The 16427-nt window shown below is 37.5% G+C and overlaps 1 protein-coding gene across 1 annotated transcript in view; it reads left to right on the forward strand.

The window, feature by feature from the left end:
• EYS (eyes shut homolog) overlaps window positions 1-16427 on the forward strand; it is a 702981-nt gene that overhangs the window by 664988 nt on the left and 21566 nt on the right. Inside the window, exons 43-46 of the mRNA XM_059842660.1 lie at window positions 157-323; window positions 520-664; window positions 7088-7262; window positions 14443-14615. Of these exons, the coding sequence (XP_059698643.1) occupies window positions 157-323; window positions 520-664; window positions 7088-7262; window positions 14443-14615 (660 nt within the window). The remainder of the gene's footprint in view (window positions 1-156; window positions 324-519; window positions 665-7087; window positions 7263-14442; window positions 14616-16427) is intronic.

The following is a 16427-nucleotide window of genomic DNA, read 5'->3' on the forward strand; positions in this document are numbered from 1 at the left end:
ATTACAAGTTAAACGGACAATATTAGAAATATATAGTAAACTCATTAGCTTTCTGGCTAATATTTTGCTAAACTGCTAATTTTTCAGTGAATTTGATGTTCTACTGATGTTCACTAAATCCTGGAATAAGTAATTACCCTTCTTTTGTTTTTTCAGGTCTGAATGGAGATGATTTCTTGGAGTTAGGCCTCCGTAGTGGGAGAGTGGTATATAGCTACAATCTAGGTTCTGGCACAGCAACAATCATTAGCAAACCACTTGATCTGAAACTCAATATTCATGTCATCCATCTTGGCAGAAATCTCCAGAAAGGCTGGCTGAAGGTAAAAAAGGATATCCTTAAGATAGCCTTTAGATGAAAGTGTTCTCTGTGTTTTTTCACATTTTACATGGAAATTTAATTTTTTTTTTTTTTTTTTTTTTTGGCTTCCCTATAAAGCTGGGAGGATTTTCTTCATAGGAGTTCCTAAATAAAGGCAAATCCCTTTGTTGTAACAAGTATTATTGTTTCATTGAAAGGTGGACGATCAGAAGAATAAAACTGTCACTTCTCCTGGGAGGCTGGTTGGACTCAATGTCTTCAGTCAGTTTTATTTAGGAGGCTATCGTGAGTATACTCCAGAACTCCTACCAAAGGGACCCAGATTTAAGAATGGCTTTCAAGGTAAAGATTGCACCATTTTCAATTCCTTTTAACACATGCATCAGATTGTATATCTTTCTTTCATAGGCAACTGAAACAATCTCTGTCTTATCAGGAATCAAACTAGAATCTCCTCGGCTGAACTTCCTGTGGCTTTTTCATTATTTCACTATGATAACTAAGAAACTAAGATGATGCAAAAAGAGGCTCTGCTAAATAATCTTAATAATTTCTGTTTCTGCTAAAATGGAAGTTTTCCATTGTGATGTTTGCCATGTAATTTCTTCTTATGTGTCCCTGTTCTACGGCATCACTTTGAGAGGACTTCCTTTCTCTGAAGTAGTTTAGATTCTGCTCCCACTGTGACTGGTGGTGCAAGTTTGGGTAATAGATTTCCTGCTGAAAACTTCTTCTAAAAAAAATCTGATTTTATTTTTTTCCTGGCATTATGATCTAGGTCTCGAGACAGCACTTAGCTAATTTCTTTTGCAAATATTTACCAAGCAGACAATAATTTTTTACCTTAAAACTGATATTGAAGGTTTATTAATCTGTTTTCAACTCCTACCAGATCAGCAATGAAGCAAAGGACTTGTTCATAACACCTTATTTTTGTTCTTTACTTCCAAAAAAACAAAGTTCTTGATATTTGCAAGGTAAAATTTCAATTAATTTTAAGCACTTGAAAGCCTTTCAAATGAAAAGAAAACATTTTCCAATAGTAAAACAGAGTTTGAGTTTTCAATTATGAAAATGAGGTTATGTTACAAAAGTCAAGCATAGCAATAAAACTCACTTTAATGCACTAAAACACTGCATTTCCATTAAGCCCATGTACCTGCTTTCTTTCCAGCCATTACTTCACTTTTTGTTCTTACACTCAAATTTCCTCAAATTCATTTTCATATTGTATAGTCAACTTCCCACTCAGAATGTCATATGAATTAACATCTCCTCTGTCTCTGTCTCTCCTCTGCCTCTGTCTTTTCAGGAAGCATGGATTGTATAGTTAAACCTTTCATAGCCTCTTAGCAGCTTGCAAATTGGCATATCATAAAACATAATGTCTGTGTGACTGTTTTCACAGGGTCAATATCTGTGAAGTACTTTTGGCATTTTTATAGACATTAGTTAGGGGTGACTAACAGGAATCGCTAATGTTTTACTGAAGCATAAATAATTTGAGTTTTCCAGGTTGCTCATGTTCCAAATGTATTGTAAGGACCAAATTTCTGCAAATTCAATATGAATAATTTTTAAAAAGCCACGAAGTTCATGTACTGTTAGTTACCATACTATTTATTGATTTTTTTTCATTATCATTCTTTAACAAGAGATACTACTGCAAAATTTTGGGAAACATGTAGCACATAAACAGTTTTCTCTTTGTCCCTAGCATTTACAGTATTAAGACTATTATATTTGCCAATTTATTCCATGCTCCTGTTCCCAGCAGCAGCTTGTCTCTGTTCTCCAGAGCTCAGTGACTTTCAAGGAATCTGCATCTTCCTATGATCAATTTCCTCCAGTGTTTTCTTAGGTAGTCAGCAGCTCATTTGTTCCTCTAGCTCAGAAATCTCCCCAGTTCCAGTTCTCAGGATCTTCAGGATAAGAAATAAATCTCCACAGATTCTTTTTCCAGAGTGGGAATGGCAATACCACTAACAGAGGAGAAAATTTTGAATTATTTTACTTCAGCCAAACTGCAGCTGTAGGGATCTCACAGAAACTCTGGAAGTGACAGCCAAGATAAATTTATCTAGGACATAGTTGATTAAACCACTCAGAGTTTTGGAACCCTGCTGTTGGCTCCTTTTAAAGACATGATTTATTAAAACCATTTTGCTTCTAATACCAGAGTGTACCTCTCCTTTTTTAAGAAATGGATGAAGAAACATTGAGACCAGCCTTACTGCTGCAGACTAAATGTCCCCAGTGTCAGTGTGCAATTATTTAGAATTTTTACTCTGTACAACTTCAGTTTCAGAGCATTCCTACCCTGACCTGCAAGCCTTTAGCCCTTGTTCAAGACATTTCCACAGAGAAGGAGGAAACTGAACACAAATGTTTTTAATAAATTGTCATTAAATGATCAAAAGTTGTGGAATTTTTAATTTAGGAAATCAGCACCTAGAGATTCTTTGGAAAGGCTGAAGGATGTTTGATGGTGCTGTAAGCAATTTGCAAAGTTTCATTCAGTCCCTATGACAAGCTGAAGAAACTGCTGAGGTAGAGCTCAGATGAAGCAGCCAAGTTCATGAGGACTTTGAGGCTCTTTGCACTTTATCTGAATTTGAGGTTCCTTGGAGGCTTACAGGAGCTTTTTGTAAATGGATTGGTTTACTTAAGTGTTCAGCTTTTTTTCATTTCCTATAACAGTGTAAATAAGGGACTTTTGAGAGTTTTCTGAGCCCACTGCAGATGCTGTAAAAACTCAAATGTGATGTTTTTGTGGCCAAAGAGACTCAGCCTGGTCATTAATGGACAATCTGAAAAGGGAGCATAAGACCAACTGACTCATGTTCAAAGGTCTGCACAACTCAGCACTATGACTCACCTACACAAAATGAGACAGAGAATTATTTGAGAAAAGCTGGAAGTTACAGCTGAATTTCCAGCCCTTCCATCTCTGAAAGAGGCAGAGAGAAATCTGGTGTCAGGGACAAAAGAGGGAGAGTTCTGATGTTTCATGCTCTGCTCTACCATGACTGCAGGATGCAGTCTCTAGCCATCAGTCCAACTGATGGAGAGCCAGGGCTTGCATCTAAAATAAGTGAGGAGCAGAGAAAGAGGAGCAAATGATTTTTCCTGTGGTCCTGTGCCTAAGCAGGATGAAGCATGGCTATAGAAGTAATCTGTTGTTTGACAGCAAATATTATTAAAAGGAGGAGTAAATAGGCTAAAGAAACTCTTACCACAAAGCTGAACTGTTGAAGAACCTCTTTCATGCTGAAAAAGCCATCTCTTCACATAAATTATTTTGCAAAGTAAATAAAATTGGTACTGCAGTCACTTTTTAAAAGTAGAGTAAACCCAGAGCACAGCTGAGTTCCAAATAGAGACAGATATAGCCTTTCAGTCAAAGTTTAAGCTCATAATAAGCTAGAATACATTACAAGCCTGCCAAGGTTAAGACTACTTATCTTTATGTTCCTGCACCACCAATGTCACAGAAGGAAAGTGAGTTCTGAACTGGCTTTTAGTCAGTGCTGTATGATTCATGCAGGTGCCTCTGGGTGTTTGGGTCACAGCTCAGAAGAACTGAGTAGTCACACTCAGGGCCATCTTTTAGACCAGCACTCCAACACCCCGTTACTCACAAACAGCAAAGACAGACAGGGAAAAAGCAAAGCATTTAAGGATAGGTAGGATTTAAGAAATCTGTAAATTCAGTACTGCATTCAGACACAAAATATTTATCAGTGTATCTATTTCTGTCAGTTCTCTTGCTGCACTTTTAATATATCTTGAAAATGCCTGCTTTGTGTACTTTTTTGTCAAATTAGCAGCCAGTGCTTACAAGAGAGCAAGGGATCCTAGCAAGAAATTCTAGGAAAAATTTTTTGTACCATAAGGATAATCAGAAAAAACAAACAAAAAGTAAAACTGAGCAGTGAAATAATATATTTTATGATAATCCCTCAAGTTTACTTAATCCATTGTTAGTGGTTCTTAAGTGGTTTATGAGCTCTGCTTGACTGGGGTGAAAGTTGTAAAATAAATTGATGGTGAAAAAGGTCAATAATAGAAAGGCCTAGGTGTGGTCTGAGGGGCCACAAATCAAAAGATTTCAGAAAAAGGGTAGTATGCCCTCTGTGAGTGTACAGTCTTGGTGTCTGATTTCTGTTTACTTGCAAAAAACTGATGTTCAGAATCATGCCAAGTTTAACTCACAAAGTCGGGAACTTCGAGTTCCTCTTGCAAACTTGGCTGTGTCGGGAAACCTCTCCATTATTCAGAATAGTTGGCAGTCTTATTAAAAGGGGCCCAGAACTGGCAGAGCTAAGGAAATTCAGGTCAGAAACAAGGCACATTCATCAGCTGATCCCTCTGCAGAAGGTTGTGTAGCACTTGCTACAACAGGCTCAAATTGCTGCTCTGACTCATTAAATAAAAGATTCAGTTTAACTTAGCTGGGCCAAAACACTCTTGTACCTATTACATGCTTTGTTTACCAGTGCTCGAGAGCTGTTCCTAACCCAGATGGCACAGTTAAACTGTGGTTGGTACACTCAAACTAGTCATCAACACAAATGCCAGTTTATTTTCCATGATGACCTCAAAGTCCTTGGGGACCCTCTGTGCTTTCCATTGTTTACGCAGAGCTCTGGGCTGCTTTTTCTTAGCACTCCAGCAAGACCCAGGAGAACAGAACATGATTTATCTGCTACTGATAAAGAGATGAAACATTAGTTAGGATTTACCAAGCATAAGGCAGCTTAGAAAAACAACCCTGTAAAAAGCAAAGAAGCAATAATACAAAGATTGGAAATAATCATCACACTAGGTTATTTTTAAATTACTTATAAAGAGTTTCTGAATTAACAGTTATGTGTCAATATAGACAGAGCTACAAAATGTGTGAAATATGGAAATAGCCTAAGAAATTTACTTTCAATATCATGAAACTGTGGAAAAAGTTATCTTGCTTGTAGATATTACTTATATTTTCTTCAAAAAAATTATGCAACTAGAAAAAATCACATTGTATATTCATCAGGTCTTTCAGATGCAAGTCTACTTCTTTTGTGATTTCAGTGAATCGTGCAAAAACTCATGTTAAGTGATGCTTTTAAAATCAATGTAATGGTTACTTGCCATCACCATATCATATCCTTTCCCTGCTTCTAAAATTAAGCAGAGAGCCTCTGATATGCATTGCTGAATTCCAACTCTTCTTGTAATTTCAGGCACTGTAGGAATTCACTATGTCTCAGCTAAATTTTATAAATCACTTTTAGAAAGCTCTGAGCATTTTCAAATACATTTATGTACTAGTTTAACTAAGGTGGTTTAAAACTTGATTTTCAGTTTGAAATTGTATATATATTTATGTATAGATCTGGATGACATTTCAAAAATGTTTAAGGCTACCTTTAAATGTGACTGTACATCACTTGGATGCTGGGGTGCATTTTGAAAGGTCATTTAGGATTTGCTCAAATAAAAATTATATAATATAATTAGATGGCATCATCTTCAGCTTTCCAGTATAGAAATAAGCATATAGAGCCATAAACAGGATCCAGAAGTACTGGTGACTTCTGCCTGACCCATAAGGCTGACAATCCTGTGACACCACCAGGAAGAGCAAAGTCTTCCCAAAGGGGTAGTCCCTAGAAAGCTCACAGGCTAAGCAGGAGCTGCTGGGAAGAAGCAAGTCGGGAACACCTCTGCTTCACTCCTCCTTTCACTTGGGATACCAATGGACATTCAAAGAAAATCAGAGCATAGATCCAGGCACCGGCATTTGATCATCTTTACAAAACATCTTTATAAATCAATTATTACAATATTCCCTGACAAATATTTATGACAATTATTGTTTTCCTAAACAATTCTTTAGTGTGTTCAGGGACTTGAGAACAATCTTTGGATCATTTCCCAGTGGCAGTCTGCATGCAGCTGTACTCTTCTGGAAAGTAAGAAAAGTTTGATAATAAAATTGTGACCATGGCAGGTCTCTTGGCCACATGACCGAGCAATAGGCCCAGAAGCGTTTACCTTACTAGTATATGTTAATTTTTAAAATTATTTTCTGAGATTAAGGGCCTGAAGAAGCAATCTACCTCGACCTAAAAATGTCATGTGTGATATGATCTGCATGTACCAAGGACTGAAGCATTCACTTGAGAAGGGAAGAATTTGAGTCATTACCTGAAGGAGTCCTTTTCAGCCTATGGAAATTCAAGTCCACATTCCTTACTTGCATTATATTATTTGATGTCAACTGGATTCTATTATATTTTATATTAAGTAGATTTCTTGCTGTCTGTTTTTCACTTTTTTCTTAGGTTTTTGGGGCTTTGGTTGGTTGATTGGTTGGTTTTTTGGTGTTTTATATTCTTTTGGGATTTGTGACTATTTTTATCTGATATCGACACATTCCTGTAAGAGCATGAGTGTGTAAACACAAAATTGCACCTAGTCACTGAATTTACATTCTGTCTATCCCTTAAGAAATTATTTATTTTGTTTTACCCACCATTAAATGAAAGACTTTGATCATCCACTCATTTGCCTGAACAGAAAATAGCTGGCCTACCTTTATTTCCTGTAGATGGTATGGCTGCCCATTCACTGAAGATATTCTGGAGGAACCCATTCTCTGAGGGCTGACGCTGTCCTGTTGTTCAGTTTGTTTTGCCTTGTTTTGCCTTTTGCTATCTGTTTTAAACTTAATTTCTTTCTTTCTTTCCTTCTTTCTTTCTTTCTACATTTGAGGTTGCATTTTTGATGTTCAAGTTCGCACCAGCCTTAATAAAGGGTTTAAATCACCAGGAGCTCCAGAAGGACACCCCAATTCTGGTCGCAGTGTTGGACAATGTAAAGATTCCCCATGCAGTTTAATAAAATGCAGAAATGGTGGCAAGTGCATTGAAAGTGGCTCTACTGTTTAGTAAGTATATATTATATATATCTCTATATATATCTATCTATATATGTTTGTAGACAGAGTACAGACTGTCCCTAGACTAATAACTATGGTAATTTATTGTGTTCATAACAGAACGAGGGAGGGAGGGAGGGAGGACTGAAGGAAGGAAGGAAGGAAGGAAGGAAGTGGCGGAAGGAAGGAAGTGGCGGAAGGAAGTGGCAGAAGGAAGTGGCGGAAGGAAGGAAGGAAGGAAGGAAGGAAGGAAGGAAGGAAGGAAGGAAGGAAGGAAGGAAGGAAGGAAGGAAGGAAGGAAGGAAGGAAGGAAGGAAGGAAGGAAGGAAGGAAGGAAGGAAGGAAGGAAGGAAGGAAAGTGATGAAAGTTCATTCAGTTAGACAAACATTTTTATATTAAAATATTAAAATAATCTTAGGATCATTTCTGGGGAATGTTTTTAAGAACTTCCATGGGCTGGTTCTGCTCCACTAAAGTCACTGGCATGAGACTTACTGGGAAATGCATGGGAAGAAATAGATGCATGACCTTTTTTTAAAACTTAGTGAGCAGCTGGGATAGCAGAGAAAAAGCAATAAAGAGGAGAGCTTGGCTGTGTTAATGTCCAAATGTGACTGATGGGGCAAAAATAGGTGACTTTTGTTTCCTGGGAATTATTTTCCATTTAAAAAACCCCTTGTGGAATAAAGCACTGACTGTCCAACATCAGAAAGTTCTGAGCCAGTTTAAATCCATAGGAGCTCCAAACATCGTTCAAAGTGTGTCAGTTCATCTCTAAGCTGCTCACCTGGCTGAGAGAGGCTACCTGAGAGGGGGTAGCCAGCAGAGGTTGCCCAAAAGATGAGTCTCTGGTCTTTCCTGCCTTGTCCCTCAGTGTAGATGGAGCTGAGTGCCCAGGCTGTATGCACAGAGGGAGGAAGCACATTTGCAGTTCCAAATTGCTGTTGAGTGTCAACACTTCCATTGTAAAAAATTTTGTTTTCACTTTGTAAAGAAGCTGTAAAACCTTTGCTGATGAGGATTTTTTATTTTAAAAGTATCTGCCAAGATTGATTATGCTTGCTTCCCCTCATGTGCTTTCACGTGTTCATTTATTTCCACATAAATTTGCATAATTTTTTTAAAAAGAGAAAAGTACTGATTTAAAACTTGTTAAGATACTGACTGAAAACATTGCAGACAGCAAGACAGATTTGAATGAGAAAAAAGGCTTTGCACTGTGGAGCCTCTGTATGATGCTTCTTAAAACAACAAAAACCTGTCCTACTGTGTGCTATGAGGGAAAACATTTGCATATCTGTCAAACCAAAAACAATCTACTAATTCTGTATTGGAGAGAGAATTATATGGTAATTGGTTTTGCTGCCTGTGATACAAATCTTCACCTGTAAGAAAATTTGTACAAAAAACCTGTTTCTACAGCTAGTAAACTGTACTGATATTTGGAAAGTTGACCCCAAGATTAGCACACAGATTGCTCTCCGTTCCCCTTATGAGTGTATTTATATTCTCCTAAATACATTAATTAAGGAAATGCTTTAAAAAACATAATTTGGAATTGCTTTCTGATTGTTGCACTGTTGCATGTCACAGCTGTTGCACTTCACAGGATCCTCCCAGAGCTGTTAAACCCTTGACATTCGATCTTTCTAAGGAACAAGGAAGGATAATGGTTGTCTTTCCCCTTATAAGCATCTTAGAGGCAGTACAAAACCAAAATTGCCAGACAAAAAAAGCATGAATGTGAGCTGAAACATCCCGCTCCCATCCACGCCCCTAAATCCTTGCTTCAGCAATTTACTCAGCTGTGCTAAGTCACCTTCATGTCCTTAAGGTGAACCACCACCAGCAGCATACAGAGCACATTTGGAAAGCAGGTGGCGGGCTAGAATGGCAGCTGGTGACAGGAAAACATGGCAAGCTTGATATTATAGGCAAAGTTCTTTTCCATCATTACAGTTTGTATTCCAGATTAGTTTAGGGATTATTCTAAAATTTCTGAGACAATTGGGGAAGCGGGGAGGGATGGGGGAAGGAGGGCATAATTTGGTTTTTCTGTGGTTTGTTTGTTTGCATTTAATTTATAGTGACCTACTACTGAATTCTATTCCTGTCCCCATGTCTCAGGACAGGTAGATCTTCACACACCAGGTATATGTGCATGCATGCACCAGTAATGGCCACCTTTTCCTCTCACAGAGAAAGTGAAGCATTGCCAAAGAGGCATGGATGTAGTTTATGTATCATTTCTGTCAAAGTGCAGTACCTGTCAATATTGTCTCAATATATTTTCTCAGAGGGAACCTTTTATTTTCAAATCATCCGTGTTCCTTTGAAGAGCAGAGTCCTTGAGGGAACTGGATTTGTGTTCAAATACTTTCTTTGCTGAAATGAGATCTCTCCAGAGGTTTGGGTTGGTGTTTTGAGCTATTTTTATGTCTTCCTTTCACCACCCTGCCAGAAAGTGTGCAGTGCTGTTAAGCTGTAGATTCAGTTGCTATAGGGATAATGCTTTGATTTAGATAGAAACAGAAATAGGCAGCATTAATCTTTACATTCTGGCCAGCAACAGAGCACAACTGCTGTGTTTTAACAAAACAAAGGGGAATTACTTGAATAATAAAATGGAGAATATAATTTTCAAGGGACAATAATATCCCCTATTATTTTATTTGTGACACAAAATTATGGAAAATAGAAAATTATATGTAACAAGAATGTCTGCTAGGTGTTGTGGCTGCTTCTTGTTGGTGAAGTAAGAAAAAAAATGTATCTTGTGTGCTGTTTGAACAGAACATCAGACACAATGGAGAGGATCCAGTCTGCTAAATGTGAGCATGTAGTGTCACTTTAGACACCCCTGGGTAGATGTCTGGCCACCAGCTATGGCTTCAGAAGAATTTGGGACTTGAATAACTTTTCTGTCATACCTTCAAATCTCATGTGGATTTCTCAGTACTTTATAGCTTTCAAAGAGAACAGCCACTCAGATTTCAGAAATTAAATCATACCCCATATGTGTGGGGTGGCCCCTAAAAGGAGCTTCTGTAGTCTCATTATTAGGCCAGATTCAATTAAAATAAATTTGCAGTGCAACAACAAAATCAATATGGAACACAAGGTCATAACTTTCATAGTCTGTAAGGAAAAAGACATTTCTCTGTCTAATAATCATGGTTTAAAACAATACAAGGTTCTGTTTTGGGGGGTGAATTTGCTACCTAAAATTTTTCATCCAATTTGCCTTATTTAATAGGACACTTTTGCAGCATTCCATGGTTCTCTTTGTTTAAATACAGCTGATTGTCTTCCAATCTTGTTTTCTTCAGGCTCTATCCTTACTTTCCAGCGTGAAGATAGACTGCTTTTTGTTAATGCTCTGGTTTTCCACTGTGTGAATTTGAAACCACTCTTATTTAGAAATTTTCTTCCTTGCTCAGAATTTTTCCACTACAAAACAAATTCAAGAACCATATCCAGAAATCTCCAGTGGATTGGGCAGCCTGATGGGGCTGATACCTGCCAATATGGATTTCAGATGTCCTGCACTATCTGAGATACTTAAATGATGTTGAGATATGTTTCAACTCCTCCTGGAGAAGTGTTTGGAGGTCCCACAAGATACCCTAGGGAGTTTCAGATGTCACTAAGCATCTGCCTAATCTCAATTGGTCTAACTAATTTGATAAATTAATTAAGCTTCTGATCTCCATTGAGTATATGCCCATCTTCCATACAGAATCCTAAATTCAGGTGTCCAAATGTGCAGATTTGAACACCTCCTTTTCTGCTATAAGGTTACTTCCCATGTGCATAGCTATGGGAATTCCATATTTGTTAGCATTGAGAACAACATTTTAAATTGCATATTTTCCATATCTAATGGAAGAATGTGTTTTGTTTCATTTCAGATCTAAGTAATCATTTAAATTCCTCACTAATCCTATAGGATCTTTAGTTATTTCACTATAAAGTTCAAGAAAGTTTGATCAGGTTTTTATGTAGTAACACACAGGCACACTTCTTACATATTTTATGTGTAAGATTACTTTTCATTACTTTTTTTTATTGTTGCCTGAATTTTGATTAAAAACTTTGGGTTTTGGTTCAAAATCAACAGTGACATACCCTTGTCATCCTTGCTTATGTCGAAACTGTGTTATTTGTTTGAGAGCTAATTTTGGCTTTTGGTAAGGAACTTTGAACCTGAATAAACCATTCTATGAATACTGCATGACACTTTTAAGCATTTTACAAGAAGCAAAAAAAGAAAATGCCATTAAATTAAATCATCCTTGAGCTTCCTAAATACAAATATTTCAGAACTTGAAGTGGTATTTGAATTTCCAAAATTTAAAGTAAGTTTGTTTTGCTTACTGAACTTCCTAACTTTGCCCCATACTTACTCTGAAATGCATCCTATTAAGATTCCTTTGCAAAACCAGGTGATTCAAGATTATACAGTTTGTTTTCTGACACAAAATCAAAGTTGCATTTGAAAGCCTTTCTATCCTTTCCCACCCAAAAATATGATTTAGAAAAGAAGAAAAAAAAAAGACATTTTGGTGGTTGCTCTTGAGATACTGGTATCTCTAGTATAGAAGAGATATTTACAGAATTTAATCCATGTTCTTCAAAAAGCCTGAAGATTGGAAAGTATCTTGCAGCGACATTGTCTCCTAAGACACATAAACTTAGAGTGTCTCCAGGTGAGCCAAATGTGTAGGATCCTATGACAGTCAGTGAAGATCCAGGCCTTTCCAGTTGTCTAAACACAGGCATTCTAATGGCACAGGTCCTGGGATACTTTTCTGGTCTTCATAGGAGCACAGAAAAGGAGCACTCCAGAGGAGCACAAGTCTTCTGCAGCTTTTCTGTCTTATCTGCTGGCTCACACCTCTCTCAGACACACCATGGATCAGAAGACAAACACCATTTGTCAGTGTTGAGGCAACTGAATGCAGGACTTTATCATTAGGGCCATGCACGTGCTGGTTTGTGGGATGGATAGTGCTCCAGTTCCTGTGACTGTTTCTGCTCGATCACCACACATTGATTAGTAGCTGAGCTCAGGCAGCTACTCGAGGATCCCATTGCCTGAACTTGAGCATTCTGTCAGATCTCTGTCAGAAGCTTGTCTCCCTGGCCAACAGCTGCCTCTCTCATATACTTCTAGGGCAACTGGAAGGCAACTGGGCACCTGATGTAACATAAAATTAACTGCCTTGATCTCAGAGTGAATCTCACTGCTTAGACATAAAGTACAAGAAGCATCTGGATGATGCTCTTACTCATACAATTTACTTTTAGGTAGTTCTGCAAGGAGCAGGGAGTTGGACTCAAAGATCCCTATCAGTCCCTTCCAGCTTGAGGTAGTTTGTGATTCTAAATAGGTCTTTAAATCCCTGAGAGTCAAGTCACTAGTGTAAGCTATTGGGCTCTCCTGGTCTGGAAAAACAAGCAACCAAAATCAGGCCACATGATGGAAACTATTTAAAACACTTCCTCTTCCTCCATGTCTGTAAAGATTAGGAAATTTTGGATCTAACTTCTCAACAGCAGCCCAGCTTGCTTAGGCCTGTTAAATAGGCTTCATTTGTTGATAGATCATCGCTACTGTAGGCCAGCAAACAGTTTCAGCTCTGTGCAAATAATTTTAAATTCATTTAAAAACCTGACTTCTGTTAGGTCATAAGAGATAGGAATTAAAAGAAATTTAAAGACATATGCAGACACAAGCCAGGGAAAGGGAAAGAAGCCCCAGGTATGATGCCCAAGAGCAGCAGCATTAGCTCCAGCAGCCTCCCTCAAGGCACGAGGAAGGGGCGCTGCTGTTTGCACTCAGGGAGTTAAATCCCTTCCCCTTCTCAGCAGCTTTCATCCATCAAAGCATAACATTTATAGCTGAGACAGACAAAGCATTCTCATGCTGACTTTGATGAATTGAGATGCTTTTGCTTTTGCAAGGTCCTGTCCTCTTTTCCCCTTCATTCCAAATGTCTGTTTATCACTCTGAAGAGTTTGTTGGCTGTGCTTTGTTTACATGTTGTCTGATCCGAAGGTTTGGTGAAACAGCAGTTTCACGAGCTCCTCATTATGTTTTATGCAGAAATAGTGGTCTGGTTAATGGAGGATGTGCAATTCAGTCAGTGCACAGAAAAATTCAAGAGTTTGTACAAAACAAAAAGCCAAATAGACATGGACCTATCAAAATATGAGTTTTCTGTCTTAGCCTTGAGAGAGAAAACTTCCAGTGAAAAAATCCATGTGTTTTTATTCAAGGGAATAATTTTTTAATAATTTTTTTATAAAGTGATACAAAATGATAGAATAAAAATTGGTCTAATATATGTAATTTTAACTCTTTAGTAAGGAGGGCATTTTAAACAACAATGCCTAGTGCATTCTGTGTTTAACAATTTCTATAGAATTCATACTAATTTTAAATGTATAGGTTAGTGTGACATTTTGGGTTTGTTCCCCAGCCTGGATGAAAGAAAGGCATAAAGTGTAGCAGACAATAACAAGTTCAATGATTCGGTCAGTTTAGAAAATTTACTTTTGGTATAGATTTACAATCACAGATATATGAAACCCAGATTGGCACCTCTTTCATGGCCATATCCACTATCCTCTTCTCCATCAAGTGCTTCAACAAACCTACATCTGATATGCCAGTTATAAGAATTTAGAAAATTACCAATGACTAAGTGAAAGGCAGTTGCTGACGGACTCAAATTTTAATAGCTACAATTTGTAGCTGTTAGCAATTCCCTTATGCTGGTTTTATTTTTATGACTGTTTTTTGCTGCTTACCTTTCCCTTTTAATGCCCAATTTAACTCCTTCTGGTTTATGAAGCCAGGGCCTTTTGGAATTATTTGTAGAGCAAAACAAACATATGAAAGCTACAAGGCTTTTTTTTTTTTTTTTTTAAGAGATACTAATATTATAATGTTACTATTCAAAATAAAATATTTCCTATTATGTACATTTTTCTTTTATAATAAAATTAACATATCAAATAGTTAAACGAGGAACTTGGTTACTACCCTTTTCTTGTTAATTTTGAATCAGGTTATTGAATATAGGTATCCAAACTTGAAAATCTCTTGATTAGATTGCTACTGATATGTTGATTTCTTTTGATAATACTGTTACATTGTTTCCCTTCACTTTCCCTCCCTAGCTGTGACTGCCTCACTGGATGGAAAGGCGCATTTTGCACAGAAACTGTGTCAGTGTGTGATCCTGAGCACGATCCTCCACATCTGTGTCAGCAAGGCAGTACTTGTGTGCCACTGCCTAGTGGCTACACATGTCACTGTCCTCTTGGAACAACTGGTACCTACTGTGAACAAGGTATGACAAATGCACAGTACATTGTACACACAGTTTATGTGATGTAAAACCACAGCATTTTGCAATATATCATTAAATGTGACATAGAGACACAAAATACAAAATAGATTTAAGAAAATGATGTTCCTTTCTGTTGGAAAAAGTAATTTAAAGCAATGAATTTTTAGATATTGTTTCTTTACTTTGCTTATTTTTAATGCCATTTTTTCCTTCAATTTTTTTCAAATCAATCAACCAAATTCACAAGCATGACTTGTCAGACACCAAGGGGTCAGGAAGCATTGCAGAGCAATGGTATAGTGCTTAGTTCAGTTCCCAAGCTCATCGTAATGAACTATGATGGGAAATACCCTTGAGATCACGGTAGTAGTACAGAAGAGGGAAGCATCTGGGACCTTATCCAATTTCTACTGATCCTAATGGAGAGGTTCCTGTTGGCTTCACAGCCTGTTGGGTTTGGATGCACTGATAATGATGGCAAGAGATGCAAACATCGCTATAAAAATCCACACGAGATTATTCTCCCTGGCTTTCTTTTAACATGCCACCCAAAATATGTCCTCAGTTTGCAGGTTTTGTATTTCTTACCCTCATGTAAAGGAATCCTTTATCTGTTTTCTTCTCTGAGAGATTGTGCAAATGAATATTTTACAATGTGGATACACAGGTGCTGCAAGCTCAGGGGCTTTTCCTGAAAGTCACTTTGCTCGAAGTTACCCTATGTGTAAGGAGGTACAGTCCACACCCTCTATTCCACAGCTCTTAGATTCATGTTAATTTTATACAAGCTTATGTTTTCCTGTTGAGAAGCTTTCTATAAGACTTTTGGAGAACTCCAGTTACTGTTAAATAGCTGCCTTTCCAAACTGCCTGTCAAGGTCCAGCTCTCTTGTTGTGTGAGTTTGAAGCACAGAACTGACAAGCTGAACTGCATTTGACCTGGTTTGCAGTCCTCCTCACCCTATAGATGGATAGTTCTTAAATCCCATTACACGTGGAATTGGAAGGCTCAAATGAAAAAGAATATAGCTTCTGGAAAGTTACTGTTGAATTCCTTATTCCATGTAAGAATGTGCTTGCTTTATTGCCTCTGCTGCAACAGCTGTTCAAGGCTCTTTATATGAACTTTTCAATTTTGAATTCTCATTTCAAGTGAGTTTTTCAAAAGTAATGCCATCTGGATTCAGGACAATGATCATCAGGATATGTGCTATACACAGAGCAGGTAATTAATCAGGTAAACACTCCTGTGTTCTGGTTCCAGAATACATTTGGGTCTTCTTATGATGGCCACATTATCAGTACAAAACTTATATTGGAGCAAGAGAAAATTGTATTTCTTACATATTGTCTTTCTTGTAGTAGTTATTCACCTGATAAACACATTAGAGGGTTCTTCTCTGTTTTATTTAAAAGCTTTCCTTTTATGAATAGGTACTGTGGATCCTGACCAAACTCTGTGCCCTGTAGTTCACCTTACTCTGTGGCAGAATAATGAATTATCATGAGATTTTTCAAAGAGCAGTTTGCACTTTTAGTGGATGGCAAATTGCTAAAAAACAGCTGCTTATCAAGATTGAATATCTCATCTCTGGATTAATGGTGGTTATTGGAGCCAAAAGAAAAAGAGACAGAGAGCAATGAACAGTCCAAGGGACTGGGAGAAACAAAGGGTAATTAAAGGATGAAGACTAATGAATGTACCAGAAGGAAGGAAAAAAGTGTGAGAAGGAGACAAAAGAGATTTATGAGGCAAAAAAAAAAAAAGCATAGAGTAGGCTAACAAAGGGTAAGAACAGGGGTTTACCAGAT

The sequence above is a fragment of the Haemorhous mexicanus genome, chromosome 3 (genome assembly GCF_027477595.1).
Source record: "Haemorhous mexicanus isolate bHaeMex1 chromosome 3, bHaeMex1.pri, whole genome shotgun sequence".
NCBI classification, from domain to species: Eukaryota; Metazoa; Chordata; class Aves; order Passeriformes; family Fringillidae; genus Haemorhous; species Haemorhous mexicanus.